We start from the raw sequence: 15,518 nt of genomic DNA on the forward strand, positions 1-15,518 counted from the left end.
CTTCTTCACCATGGTGGTTCAGGTCCGGTAGCTTCCTCACGGTGCGACGGGACCTCACCATGGCAACTCAGACTGTGGGATAGGTAAAGTGGGCTTTCCGGTCTGTGACAGCGGCCATCTCTTCCTCCTTTCCAATCGGCTGCGTGGTGTACTTCGATGGCGGCGGCCTCTGCTCCCTCCCGGAGGTTGCGCTCCCTCTGTCCGGCATTCCGGCCGGTTCTGACGGTGGAGATGAGCTGCTATTGTCATTCGGGTCGGGCTAGGTTCGGGTCAGGTTGGGGTCGAGTTCATGACCGACCCGCAGTGTCCTCTTCGGGTTAGACCCGGGGTGATCTCCACCTCCCATCTCATAGACCAGACCATTTTTCTCCTCTCTTGTGGTAGCTTCTTGTCCTCGATCTTCCCGCCACAATTTTCAGCGACAGTATCCCCTCCATCATGACAAGGATTGCGATTCTGATCAGTTTTGATCTTCCTCTCCCTGTTCGAATCAATTTTTGTGGCTTTCCTTTTAGTTATTAATATGAACAGGGCCAGCTTTCCTATTGACGGTTGCCATTTTGAACCGATAGAAGGAGCTGCTAGTTTAGGGATAGGTCGATTAAAATTGATTGATTGGTTCAAAAACCGATGGAGTTATAGATTTCTCGATTTGACTGTTTGAGAATTGCAATGAGTGATAGGAGCTTGTGCTCGGATACTGACCTAAGGCATCATTCTCACTCTATCTCCTGTAACAGAAAATAGAAATTCATCATGGATTAATAGACTGGACCGAGAATTTCCTTTCTTGGTTTTCATTAAGTTTGTATTGTTGTAAGAAAATAGTTGACTGGGATTCTTGATGTTATGATAGCTTGCCACATTGTAATGTTCTTACTTGATATGATATTTTTAAGTATATTTTTCTTTGTATCTTGCCCGACGAACCAATCAAGTGTCGTGTTCTTGTAATTCATATGTAGTGTTTTAGTATTTTCCTCTATCGGAAATAGAAATTCACCATGAATTAACGAATTGAACTAAAGATCCCTCTTCTCGATTTTCACTGGGATTCGTGGTGTATTGTCGCAGGAATGTAGTTGATCGGGATTTGTGATTTCATGATGGTTTATTACAATTATAATGTTCTTACTTATTGTGGATTTTTAAGTCTATTTTTCTTTACAGTTTACCCGGCGGACCAACAAAGTGTCATGCATTTATAATTCATGTGTGCTTGGGTATTTTTCTTTGTACCTGCTTTTGCAGTGGATCGATGTATCTATTTGGATATCGATGAATGATCATCAATATTGTTTGAGGAAAAAAATATTAAGTCCATTATGGTTTATGTTCAGAAAAAAGGTCCATTATTATGGTTTATAAATAGAAGAATCGGATAATATATTGACACGATCTAATTCGGCCTATCACTGCTAATATTTATAAAAGGGAAATCTATATAGTTGGTCCTTTAAATTTGGATATTTTCATATTTTTTTCATTTTTTTCATTTTTTATTGTTTAGATCCTACATTTTTAAATATTTTATTGTTTTAGTTCTTTGCCTTTTTCTTGATTTATTTTTATCTAATATTTTTGATTACTTTTCTATTTTTATAATTTTATCAGAGATTTTTTTATAAAAGATATTAACTTTAGTCTTCAATTTTTTTAAGCTATTTTTTATCCTAATTCTTTTAATTTGTTCAATTTCTTTTAATATTAAACGTTTTATTTCTTATACTCCTATGGTTCTACCCCTCGAATTCTCATAAAATGCCCACATGACATTTTAAAATTGGAAAAAGTACAAAAACTCATATTGTGATTTGAGATCGGGACAAATTGCACGATGTGTTTTTATTAGGGACAATTAGCCATCATGTGGTGCACTCCATTAGACATAGGGGATTACGATGTTAATTTTTTTTTTCCCATTTTCAGTCCTCAATCTTTAACTTTTTAGGGTTTGTTTGGATTTGAAACAATGTTCAATTCAACTCAACTCAATTATAGAAAAAAGACAAAAATATATGTAAATAAGCTTGAGGGTGGGCCCCATTATTGGTCAAACAAACAAAAACCCCAATTATATTCATTTTCTTTAATATAATGCTTACACTATCATTATCACATCATAATAAAAATTAACACAATCATAATCGCCAACACCTAAATGCATGTCATCGTCATTCTCTCTTTGCAAACCATAATCGAGTAGCAATACGGTCGCGTACATTGTTCATTTCGTTGCTATTCATGTCTACATCTACTCTATTTCCTTCTTGTACTGGCGGATTGCGAAATTCATCGTAATCTGCTCACGCGTCGTCGTACTCCATAAATAATATGTCATGGTAATTATTACAGAGTATAAAATTATGCAAAACAAAACACGCAAGGACAAGTTGTCCTTGTGTATACAGTATGAAGTTGGTCATTGAACTCAGTATGGCGAATATTTTTTTTCAAAATACCGAAGTAACGGTTCGATGACATTACGCACTGACGCATGGCGCTGGTTGAATAGCTCTTTTTCCGTTGTTGGTGGATTATGCCAAGGAAAATCGCTCCGGTGATACCGTTCTCCCTTGTATGGAGCCAAATATCCCGATATATTTGAAAACCCTACATCAACAATATAAATATTGTCCTGCAAAGAACAAAAGGAAAATTAAAGATAACTAATTTAGGCTTGCAATTTCTTATAAACAAACAAATGTATAACCAAACACTCACGACCACGCGGTGCTGGAAAGCGTTCCAGTGACGCAACGTCTGCAAATATTCTTGAATCGTGTGCGGAACCCTCCCAACCCGTCATCACATATGTAAACATCATGTCGTGTGAACAAAAAACCAATACATTTTGTGATATATCGGCATTACGATCGCGATAAGGTACTATGTTCGCCTGTGGCACGCATGCAGCGACGTGGGTTCTATCGATAGCTCCAATACAATGCTGCATCAAAAACGCATAAGATGTCATATACCTCAAATAGTATACAAAAAACAGTTGTATACAGTATGAAATTATCAAATAACATACCCTAAATAAGCCCCACATTTCATCATTTTCAATTTCCGACTAGACAAGAACGTTCCGCGGTGTTATAAAATCGGCGGATACTTCTTGTATTCCGCGTGCAATTTTTTTGATAACTCGTGACACCGTTTCCTTCGAATGCTGAAACATTTCCGCCACCATTGAAAATCGCATACTGTGTGAAATAACCAACAAGAACATGCCGACTTGCTCTTCTACGGTAATACATTTTCTAGTATTTGTGATGCCACAGCGCAACCGCAATGTGTCGCATAGATTTCTAAACACGTGTGGTTCCATTCTGAAGCTTTCGAAGCACCAGACGTCACTCCCTAATAGTTCAACAATATACTGTCGTCCTTGAAGTGCAGAATTTCTACACGGCAAGTTCCGTGGAACGGGATTTTCCATCTGATCATATTGCATCATAAAGGAGTAGAACATACATTGCCTACGTTCATTCTCGTTGTCTCCGGGGTTATTGTCATTGGATGAAGACGTGCCATTACGAGACATACTGTTTGCCAAATGATCGCCAATAACTGTGGAAATAAATTCATGAATATATCGTTAATAGTGAAACAATTCAATTATAATCATAACACAATAACATGCAACACACACATAAAATAAAAACTCATCAGCATAAGCAAACACACATAACAAACATCAGCAGTACGAGTTCAGTCAGGAAAAATAAAAAAACGTTGTTTTTCGAAAAAAGAAGAAGAAGAAAGATCTAATCACGGTTGCTTCAAAGATGATCCCGCTGCAATATCCATTCCATTCGTGACTCCTCCTTGAACCACATGAAAAGCCTTCGGGAGCTCGGATCAAGGAGTGCTTTGCCCGCTTTCACAAACAAGGATTGAGGGATTCTCGATTCCAATTTAGCCAACTCATTGAGGGTTTCCTCAATGCTATTCTTCTCAGGTTTCTCAGGGCTAGATACCGACTTGCTTTTCTTTGCCGACGGTGGGGTGTCCTGTAGATTCTTTGTGAAACTCTCCCTGAATATATCCATGCACTCCGGCATTTGTGAGCTCTTACTTTGAGATCTTTTCGGCACTCGACGTCGAGACTCGGTTAGAATGGGTTGTTCAACATGGGCGGGGTCGTCACTCTCGTCGAAGCCTTCTTCGAGATCGACATGTTGTTTTTGCTTTCCCTTCCCCCTAGATAAGAATTCCTCATTTAACCGGCGTTCTTCTTCTAAAGTTGGAGGTGGATCGGTCGAGGATATGCGAAGAGCACCGGTAGCCACGGAAGAACTAAACAGTTGCTTCTGCAAATCGTAGTGCTTGCAGCCCTTGCTCTGGAAAGTCTTGTACGCCATGTTCTTCTGTACAAAGAAGTACGACATTGCTCGAAGGAGATCAGTGACAATTCATTCAAAACAACAATAACAGCCGAGGCAAAAAAGTAATTGCATGTACCTTTATAAACATATCCCAAACATCTGGGTTGGTTGTGACGGTGTTTATGTCTGCATCCCACCGGACACTTGTATGCTTCACTATTTCAGAAAAGCGAGTGAAATTTGTCTTCATTCTTTGGTACTTGTCCTTAACCTTATGCAAAAACAGTTGCTTATCCTGAAATAGATTCATCATTTCAGCTGTGATCTCTTTCCAAGCATTGGTCTTCCATGTTGTAGTGTGTGTTCTTCTCTGCTTCTCAAGCATTACGTTTAGGAAAGCCAAGTCCATTTCATCACTCCATTCGATGATATTTTCCCCCTTTAGAGCCATGATGCATGTAGTTCGTGGAGCAGAACTTCCACAAAGACAAGGCAAAACACAATGAATGATAGACAAACTGACCTTTCAGCATAAACATAATGCAAAAATGATCGCCTATAACTATTTGGGAAAAAATAAATGCGCAGCAGTTGGTTCTAAGACAAGCAACGAACTTGTCTACCAGGTAAATTTCGCAACAAAATAATCAGTAATAGAACATGCAGGATTTAGCAAGTTGTATAACAGCAGAGAGCAAAGGCAAAGCACAGTCGTGAATAAACACTTTCAAACTGATCATAAAGGCAAAATAAATGCGCAGCAGTATGTTCTAAGACATGCAACAAACTTCTCTACGAGGACAATTCCGCAACAAAATAACTAACAGCTCATCCAGGATTTAGCAAGCTGTATGTCCTTGAGAGGAAAAGCAATCATAGGCCAAACTAAACAAATTGAAACTGACCCATGATGCATGCAATAGGTGCATCTTTTCGGTCGGACAAAGAACATGCAAAACAGAATGAATGACACTGACAATTTCGCAACTAATGCGCAGCAAACTGTAGTCGTCTGAACAAGCAACCAACTTCTCTACCAGGACAATTTCGAGACAAAATAACTAACAGCTCATCCAAGATTTAGCAAGCTGTATAACAGCAGAGAGGAAAAGCAATCACAGGCTTGACTAAAAACATTGACACCGAGCCATGATGCATGCAGTAGGTGCATCTTTTCGTTCAGACAAAGAACAGGCAAAATAGAATGAATGACAGTGACAATTTCGCAACAAATGCGCAGCAATCTGTAGTCGTCTGAACAAGCAACCAACTTCTCTACCAGGACAATTTCGCAACAAAATCAGTAACAACTCATTCAGGTTTTAGCAAGTTCTATAACACGCAAGAGCAAAAGCAATCACAGTCTTGACAAGAAAACTAGGAAACTGAGTTGGAATTGAGCTTTCAGGGTATTCAATGAATAATTTCATCGCATCAGAGCTTCCAATGAGCAGCCAATCGAAGAAAACACAGAAATCTTCAAACGAGAAGCACAAAAGGAGACAGAGGTCGATGGAACATACCTGAAATGCGGATGCTTCTCCAAAATCCAGTCCATCTCTTCTTAAAGGAGCAGAGTCATCCTTGAAGAGCAGTCAGAGGGGGCCCCTACAATAGAAGATTATTCGGGAGATCAGACAACGCGTGCCACAGCACAGTTCTCCGCGAATAACTCCTGATAATTTCCCATTTTCACTGTGTAATTCAGCTCCTTTGCCCGTTGCTCGTCGCGGACGCACAGTCTGTGAAATCGACAAAATTGACAGAAAGGCAGTGAGGAATCGATGGAATTGACGGAATGGAGGTCAGTAATTCATGAAATTGACGGAACCCACTCACCAATCGGGAGTTTCGGCCCTCGCTTTGAGATTCCTACAGGCAATTTCCTCTCCGTTTCCAACCCTACCGATGCTTCGAAGGAGGAAGAGCTTGACGTTTCTTAGCAAGTTGCTTGCCTTCGAATGGTCTTTTGTGGAGAAGCTAACTTTGACCTATCGTTGTGCTACTGGGACCCATTGCTTTGAAAACGCTGAGTTAATTCTGTCGGGTAGGAAACTGGATGGAGTTGAGGTGAGCATTGCTCATAATCCAAACACTACCTTAATCATTTCGGTTCTAAATCTTTTTCTTTTATCTTCATATCCTAAACTTTCTATTTTGTTTCATTTTAGTCTTATAAAGAAAATCGAAAGGGAATGAGGGGTCGGGACCTTCAATCGGCGACCTAGACCCCTCCACCGAAGTAGCCGGTACCCACGGAGGACGCCGACGACTTCGGTGGAGGGATCGATATCGCCGATTGGTGGCCCCAACCCCGCATCGAATGACTTCGCAAAGTGTAATCGTGGATGGAGGTACAAGCCTAAGGTGATCTCTTTTATGATGGTGGTACCCGACTCCATCCCATACTGGCTACCGCCTTCTTTCTCTCTTTCAATAAACTATCTTCCATCTCCAAATATATTTTGGTAGATTTTATTTTATTTTTAGAATTTTCATAATAATTTTTTTTTATAAATTTCAAAAATTTCATGTGAGTATTTTTATGTGAATATGAATGGTGGAACACTACTAAAATACAAGCAGTTAGCGAGGGACTTAGCAAAGGATCGAATCCCTAGCCAAGTGACCCTCGCTAATCCATCAATAATCTGCCAAAACATTTTACTGATAGATTAGGGAGGGCTTAGCGAGGGATCAGATCCCTCGCTAATCCATAAAAATAATTAAAAAAATTAATCCATGTCAGTGAGAGATCTGCCATCCTAATTAAAAAAAGAAAATTAAAATCCCTCTCACACGTTGTCTTCCCCAATCTAGATCAATTCGGTGATATATATCACCGGATATATGTAGAAGGCTATAATTCGATATATATATATATATATATATATATATACTGTTTATGTTTTTTTTTTAGTTACATTTATGTATATTTTCGAAATTTATTAGTTATAATTTTGTATAAAAACCAAAATATATTTTATAACTAAGTTTGCTTATCCCATCAATTAAATTGATATTATACCCAAATTGTAACCAATTACTATAAGCTTAAATTATTCGATGGAATTCGATGACGTAATTTATATATAATAATGTATTTTTATTAAATAGTAATTATATATAAATAATAATGTATACTTATTAAAATTATTAAGGGATCTTGATATATTTTACTAAAAGTAAATTTATGAAACAATTATATATATATATATTGTGCACATGAAAAAATATCATTATTTTACTTTTAAATTTTCTAATGAAAATTCTAATTATAAATATTTGAAAATTAATTAACAAATTAAACTTATAGTATTATAGTTTCGTGGACTAGGTTTGTAACATGAAATGTCTTTGGTATTTATGGAAATAAAAATAAATAATATTAATATAACGTAAAAGCATAAGTAATATAAATACATTTAAGTGCAGTAGAATGACAAGTGAAATTTGATTAGCTTAACGGTTAAGGATATTAGCGTGAAACGGGTGAGGGGCGGATGTGCAAGGTGCAACGGCTAAGTTTAACGAGGATCATTTTAGCGAGAGATACGGATCCCTCGCTAAACCTTCATTAGCGAGGGATCCTGCCCTCGCTAATACCGGCATTATTAGTAGTGAAAGTATAAGAAAAAAATTAATGTTAAGAAAAAATTGAATAAAAAAGAATTAAGATAAAAGAATAATTTTAAAAGATTGAAAACTAAAATTAAAATCTTTTCTAATAAAAAATCTAATAATAGGACAAAAATAAAAAAAAGTAATTAAAGGTATTTAATGAAAACAAATCAAGAAAAATGAAAATGTCTAAAATAAAAAAGTATTAAAAGATATAAGATCTAAGCGATAAAAAAAATAAAATAAAGACTAAAATAGAAAAATATCGAAATTTAAAGTATCAAATATATAATTATCCATTTATAAAAACATATTTTTCAAAAAGGATCTGGTCAATAGCCTACATGTCAGAAGGTAATTCATTTGATGGAAGTTCTTCTGAAGACGGATAAATTGCTGATTTCGTCCAGATATACTACGGCGATGTTGTTCATACTAGGGATGTGCATATCAGGTACTCCTATAAAGTACAAAATTCTACAAGACCTGGACCCTACCTTATATTAAATTAATTTCTATATTTTAGATCCAGACCTTACTCACAATTTAGTGGATCCAGATAGTACTTGAAACATGTATAATATCACAAGTTTTAAGTAGTCCTTTGGAACCTATTCTATTTTCTCTTTAAAAAACTCAAATTTTGGACGTTGCGGCGAAGTAGAGGAATAAGGAAGGAAATAATAATAATAGGAGAGGCAGGATTTGTAAGTATCATTCAACCATTGTTAACCAATTAGATATTAAGTAGATAATTGATTGGAATAAAATGTTAGCGAAAGGAATTGAGGTAAAATATTCAAAACTTAGATTTAATTTGTATCAACTTAAGTATAAAAGAAGTGCTGAACCATATAAAATATTATAAACATATTATTTATAATTTATACAAATTTTAGATATTGAACTGGAATAATAACATATTTCTATTGATGCTTGACTTTCTGTTCGGAACCTACTGATTTTATGCTTAGACCTACCTGAAAAACGTACCCATTAAAATGGTTTTCAACCGATTCCAACGTCCCTGGTTCATAAGCAAGTGCAACAATTTTTTCAAACTATTAATTGTAAAAAAAAAAAAAAACTCTCATCAACTGTTTGCACCTGACTATGCACAATCAAAATCGACCAGAAAAAAAAATCTTTGAGATATATATACCATAAAACACGTCATATTAAATACAAAAGAATGCATATGATTCTCATGATACTATAGTGCAATATTATAGCTCAAATTCTATATTTACATAAATATGCAATATAGTATCCTAAAAAATTCAAGTTGTATAGTACTAAACGCATGAATGGGTCTATTCTCATAGGTAGCATGTCATCACTCATCAGTGTATAATCGTTCATCCACATAATATTGTTCGGCTATCGACAAAATTGTCATTAGTGATGCTATCGCTATAGAGAGATCTTATTGCTGGAAATATATTGCGTGCACCAAACTGCCTTACTCCCAACTAGGTCATCATATCTCCGAAAGTGCGATTTGGCTCATTGAGTGAAGGATCGATCCCTTTGAGGGGCAAGACCTCCACGACGCACATTGAAAGCATCACGGAAGCATTTAAATGGCAAATCAATGGTTCTTATCAGTCGACCCTACATACAAATATGCACTTTCATTGGATATTGGGGCACATTAAGTGTCGCGCAGACTTAGGCAAATCTAATCGTATCTCCCTCGTAATGAATGCCCTTCAAACTACATTATGCTCACGAGGTACTGTGGCGATTGCTGAGTATTAATTATTTTGTTCCCGTGCTAATGAATGTGTTAGGGAGGAAGTTGTTGGACCAACTGCGGTTAATCCGAACTAATCTATTAACATTAGTTGACCTAAAACTGTTTCTATTCATAATTATCGATAAATTGATATTAAATAGAGATTAGAAAATAAAATCATACGACAGAAATCTGCGAAGAGAAATTGAAGTATTATTAAAAAAGAACAACCTATTTTTTTTATATTACAATGAAGCTGAATTATTGTGGCTTATTAATACGTGTGAAGACAAAATCATCATCATTGATCACGCCACTACTTTCTCCCCACCACTCACATGCCCTGTCCCCGACCCCAATCAACCTATCAAGTCTCACCTAATTTCTTACGTGGATTTTCAATCAAAGCCCTTTTTTTCGGGGTAAGAAATCAATTTTTCTTATTTATTTTCCTCAATTACTCTCTCAAAAATAGAATTTTATTTTCCAATTTATTCTTTTTAATTTTCTTATGAATATGATTCTGGGGGCTAACGTGAGAGCCATAAAGAGATCCGGGAAGTCCACACATAAGAATTGAACTCTGACCTATTGATATGAGCCGAGGAGAGGATGAATGTTTTTATTATACTAAACCTTATTTGTCTTCACTTTTTTCGTTTTTATTTCTTTACTCTATTTTAAATTATAAATTTTCATAGTTTTGTAGATCTTTTTCTCTTTTGGATATTACGAATTTGACCGTTTCACGAATATTAAGTACTTGCGTGTTTCATGCTTATTGAATATATGCTGCCCTTGATTTTTAGTTGCTTAATAGAATCGAAGTGTGGTGACAAAACCTGAAATTGCGATCGATGATAATGAATTCTTGATGGATACAAGAGAAAATGATGGGTGGTTTAGGAAATACTCCAATTTCCCTCTTCTTTCCCTTTCAAAGAAGGAAGATTGATACGAGTGATTTACTAAATTGCTACTTTTTTTTTCGGTAGGATAGTTAAATTGCTACTTAACCAGCAAAGTCTATGAATGCCAAAAAAATTTTTAAAAAAAAAGGAAAAAGAAAAATAAATATCATTTCCTTTGTGGACTACATTTTCTTCCAAAAAAGCAGAATAATTCATTAATCCATCACTAAAAATGCATTCCTCTGGCAGTTGGTAAGCTTAAAACCTTGGAAGCATCTCATACTCTATTTGATTAAAGATTAATAAAATCTCCATTTAGGTTTAGTCACCGAATCTTCTATTCTAAGACTTGTAATCCCACAAGCCATAGTGATAATATATTCATCCGATCCATTCAGACTAAAATTCACAAGAAAAGAATTTCAGAAGAGGATTACAGATTTCATGTTGTTATCTTAATCACCAATTTTCTTGTGCCAACACTTTTCCTCGAAATAGCAGATTCCGAGGCATAGACCATCACCCACAAGCGATTAAAACGTGGAATCACACCATCAATCGGTTGAGATCAACCGTCAATTCGTTGTAACTTTTGAACTTCGAGTGCCAGCACTCGATTCCCGTGATCCAACATGAAGAAGCTCCTCCATCTCAAAACGCGGAGGAGTATCACCGACGTGGTACCAAGAGAGTAACTGAGATTTCCTTCTTATTATATCCCGGGCCTGGCCGCGTTAGAAACGCCACCCCGTGATCGACCTCAACCCGACCAATAATGGAAGCGCCTACTGGACCGCCGACGTGGCGGTCCCTCATTGGTGGGAAGCTGACGAAGCGCAACATCTACGTGTAGGCGATGGGAACATGTTTTTACTTATTTGTCCGACGTGGCGGGCCCCATAACTCACCAGTCACCACCAATAATTGATAAGCCCTCTGTCCTCAGGCTGGCACCACTGTCTCCCCTCTTTCTCTCTCTTCCCCACTTCACACTCTCTCTCTCCCCCCCCTCTCTCTCTAAAATCTCCCCTTAAACCCTCTGCCTCTCCGTCTCCGATCGCTGGGAATTCACCGCCGCCGGAGCATTGCAACCACCGCGGAGGAGGAGGCACACCCTGGCGGTGACATCATGCTTTTAGTTCTCTGCGCTCTTCTACTCTCGTCCCTACTGCAGCACTCCTCTGCTTCCGTATCGTCGATATATGATGTGCTGAAGGCGCACGGGCTGCCGATGGGGCTGCTGCCGAAGGGGGTGAAGGAGTTCAGATTCGACGAGGGGGGCCGGTTCGAGGTGCACCTCGACCAGGCCTGCAACGCCAAGTTCGAGAGCGAGCTGCATTACGACCTGAACGTCTCCGGCACGATCAGCTACGGCCAGATCGGGGCCCTCTCCGGCATATCCGCCCAGGAGCTCTTCCTCTGGTTCCCCGTCAAGGAGATACGCGTCGACATCCCCAGCTCCGGGATCATCTACTTCGACGTCGGGGTGGTGTTCAAGCAGTTCTCGCTCTCGCTCTTCGAGACGCCTCCCGATTGCACCGCCGTCAGGTCCGAGGACTTGGGCGGGTTCCACGACGGCGCCGTGATGATCGCCGAGTTGTCTTCCTCTTCCAAGGTTCGGTTCTGTCATCATCGATGTTGTAGATAGGGACGTGAGTGAGTTCGTGCTTATCATTAAAACCACCTTTGACTTTTGTCTTTTCCCATGTCGAGTTCATACTACTTTTCCCGATTCATCGAAGAGATCCCCTGAGCCTAATTCAGCTTGATCCTATGTTTTGCCATGTCTGAGATGAACTGTTGCTCTGTTTAAGGATTTGTTGATTGATTCCGACGTTATTGGATTGGATTTTGCCGACAGTCGATTTCAGTTAGGTGGTGCCTCCGTTTCTGTTTCATGTCGTTAACGTGAAGTACAGTGTCTGCTTTCTTCTTGTTCTTGTTTGTTTGTTTGTTTTTTTTTTGTTCTTTTAGTCTCTTCGTACTTGACAAGGCTTTCCCTGCAATGCTGAGATTTGATGTCATCGGCATCTGAAATTCGGTTGCTTTATTTGTCTGCAGAGCAAATCGGAAGTGCTCGAGCATCAGATCGTTCAGGAGTAGTTTGCAAGGGAATAGGTTGTTGGTTTTTCAAGAGAATGATTGAAGATGGGAGGTTAGCTCAACTGAAAGGATTACCCTTTTTTTTCCGAATGACAGCCCCATTGTAAATGGTTTCGGCGAGTCCGGTTTTAGGAGGTTATATGCTTTCGTTCCGTGTGCTTGCTTTGCCGTTTTCCTTCCATAGTGCGGAGTGTATGAAATACTCGAGCTGGCTCCAGTCTATAGAATGATTGCAGGAGAGTCTGGTTTTGAAGGGGGGGGGGGGGGGGGGGGGGGGGGGGGGTGGGGTGTGAAAAAGGTGGTTGAGGTGCCACCTTCATCATGACCGGTGTCCCGCCTGAGAAAAGATAAAGGTGGGGAGCAGAGTGGAGCATCGATCGGAATTATTCAGGTGAAAAACTCCGCAAAGGTGCATTTTGTTTTCTTGTTTTATTCGATATTGTAGGGTTGTTTTGTCCTAGTATGAATCATTAGATCGAAGAGCAGATACCCTGTGAAAGGGAAAAAAAAAAAAAAAGGTCAAGAATAATAAACATCTTATGCTAATTTATTGTTCCCCTTTTCTTTTCTTTCGATATGAGAAATCTGACTTGTTTCTAACTGCTGCATAGAGTGGGGAGAATTCATACCTGACTCCAGGAATTCGATGAGTGACTCATGTTCATATTTTTGTGGTCAGGTCTAACCATTCATCGGACTGTGTTTCGATTGTCGAAGAGTATGAGCAGGTTGTTGGAGGAAAGGTCATGATAGTATGTTTCTGCTGTAACAGTTATTTGATCCTGCCTCCTAAGCAAATTTTGGTAGTAAAGTCGGGGATCTGATGTTTGAACAACTAAAGCTTGATTGATTTCGTATTGACCACACTAGTTGCTTTACTCTTTGCTTTCTCTTTCGCTGGTTAGAGTCTTGGATCTTTTACTAGAATTAGCTACACGTAAAACAGATTTATGCTCTGAGTTCTAGAGTATCGAGAACTGTCGAGGCTTCATTTGAACTTGAGAGTCGTTGCATTTTGATCGTTCTTAATTAACTGCCTTACTCTCCTCGCTTATGATCTATATGCTGACATAGACCACATTACTAGTTCGGATGGGCTTTCCGATATTCATGTACAGAATCTTTGGATACCAAATGCTCCGTGGTGGGCCATTACGTATCAGATGAGTTAGAGGTTACGTTTGATTGATTGGTTGATGGAAAGTTAGTTTTTCTTCTTCAGTTCATTGAATGACAGGGAACTGTTGGACCCTCAAAATGCGCCGAAACCCATCCCCATTTTTACGTCGCTGAGCTGACCGGTTACTTCGGTTCGACAAGTTCAAATCGGGAAGTCCGCTTGTTTCTGAAGCTTTTGTACTGGGTTGAACTAATTTCGGTCATTTCAAATCATGACAACTTTTCCTGACTAGTGATGCTTGTTCGACTCCAGAAGTTGAAACAGCGCGAGGAAATATCTATCTCACTACAACAAATTGGGCTTTTGCCATGATGTTTTATTGGTCGAAATTGGTCAATCCCACCGTCTAGAAAAACGTCGGGATTGACTGGTTTTAGTCGATGTTTTTTAAAATGTCGGCTTTTGTTAATCATATGCCGATGTTTTTTCAACTTTAGCCGACACGAATGTAAACGCCGTCTTCTATTTACCCTATGCCGATGCTTTTCATCGATGGTGACCTTATCAAACATTGGTCTCTGCTTTTAAATTTCAAAATTTTTGTTAACAGTTTGTCATTTTGCAATTGAATATTGTCAAATATGTTGTCAAATTGCAAATATGCGAGAGGAAGCATGATGTCACCGCATGGTAATATGTTATCATTGGTCTTCATAACTCAATAAAAATGGCAACTTATTATCTCTTTATGAAAATATGTTTTCATAAAACACAAAATATTATTGAGGATGATGTTGATGAAATAATTCTTCCGAGACTAAACTTAAGATGATCTTCAATAGTTATTAGTCATCGACTGAAATTCCCAATGGCTCTTTCTCGTTTTGAGCCGATGTTTTGAAGCGTCCATCAAAGGTGATTTTTGCCAACATTTTTCAAAAAGCGTCGGGAATCCTCTCCAACTAGGTCAACGGTAACGTTTTTTAAAACGTTGGGAAGAACGCCGGCATACCCTATGCCGACGTTTTTTTCAGATTCATTGTAGTGTCTGGAACTTGGTTATGCATCTTGCTACTAAAGCATACTTCCAAATTCATCGCCCATGATACAGATTTGTGCATTCTAGTATGAAAACACATGCACGAATAAGAACAAGTTCCCCTGCGATTACCGATTTTTAGCAGTTTCTCTGGATAACGTGCTGGATAGCAACCGTTACACAGCCATCATGGCCACGACATATCGGGCCAGTAAAAAGCATGAGCTGGGGGCACCTAAACCTTAAACCTGGCTAGTTTAAGCATTCACCCCATCATAAGAAGAACAAGGTTGTTTCCAGTGTAGCTTTCTTGCGAGGGACTACGAATGATCAGATACCGCAACAAGAGATCTGATCTACCGGACACAATACTATCTTCTTTTCTCGAGCTTGAAGGGTTTCGAGTTGGCGTGAGATACTGCACTCCCTGGTGGTTCATTTTCATTGGATCCAACTTCAGAGAAGGACCATTCACATAAGGAACTATGTCTAGTGGGTCCTTGCAGAAGATGACAGGTTAGGGTTATAGAAGAAGCCCAATAATGGCTAAAAACAGTAGCTGAACAATGGGGGAGAGGCCCCATATTGGTCCATTCTTCCAAGCTCATGAATCTGACTATCCATAAGATAGGCTGAAAATTGGATATCCTGT

The 15,518-nt window shown here is 38.7% G+C and overlaps 1 protein-coding gene across 1 annotated transcript; it reads left to right on the forward strand.

Moving 5' to 3' along the window:
- The first annotated feature begins 11,555 nt into the window (after window positions 1–11,555).
- Window positions 11,556–12,974, forward strand: LOC116214640. Its single transcript, XM_031550036.1, has 2 exons — window positions 11,556–12,219; window positions 12,666–12,974. Exons 1-2 carry the CDS (start codon window positions 11,734–11,736, stop codon window positions 12,705–12,707), a joined length of 528 nt encoding a protein of 175 aa, XP_031405896.1. The 5' UTR covers window positions 11,556–11,733; the 3' UTR covers window positions 12,708–12,974.
- Window positions 12,975–15,518: the final 2,544 nt, after the last annotated feature.

Source organism: Punica granatum, chromosome 7, assembly GCF_007655135.1.
Source record: "Punica granatum isolate Tunisia-2019 chromosome 7, ASM765513v2, whole genome shotgun sequence".
Lineage (NCBI taxonomy): Eukaryota > Viridiplantae > Streptophyta > Magnoliopsida > Myrtales > Lythraceae > Punica > Punica granatum.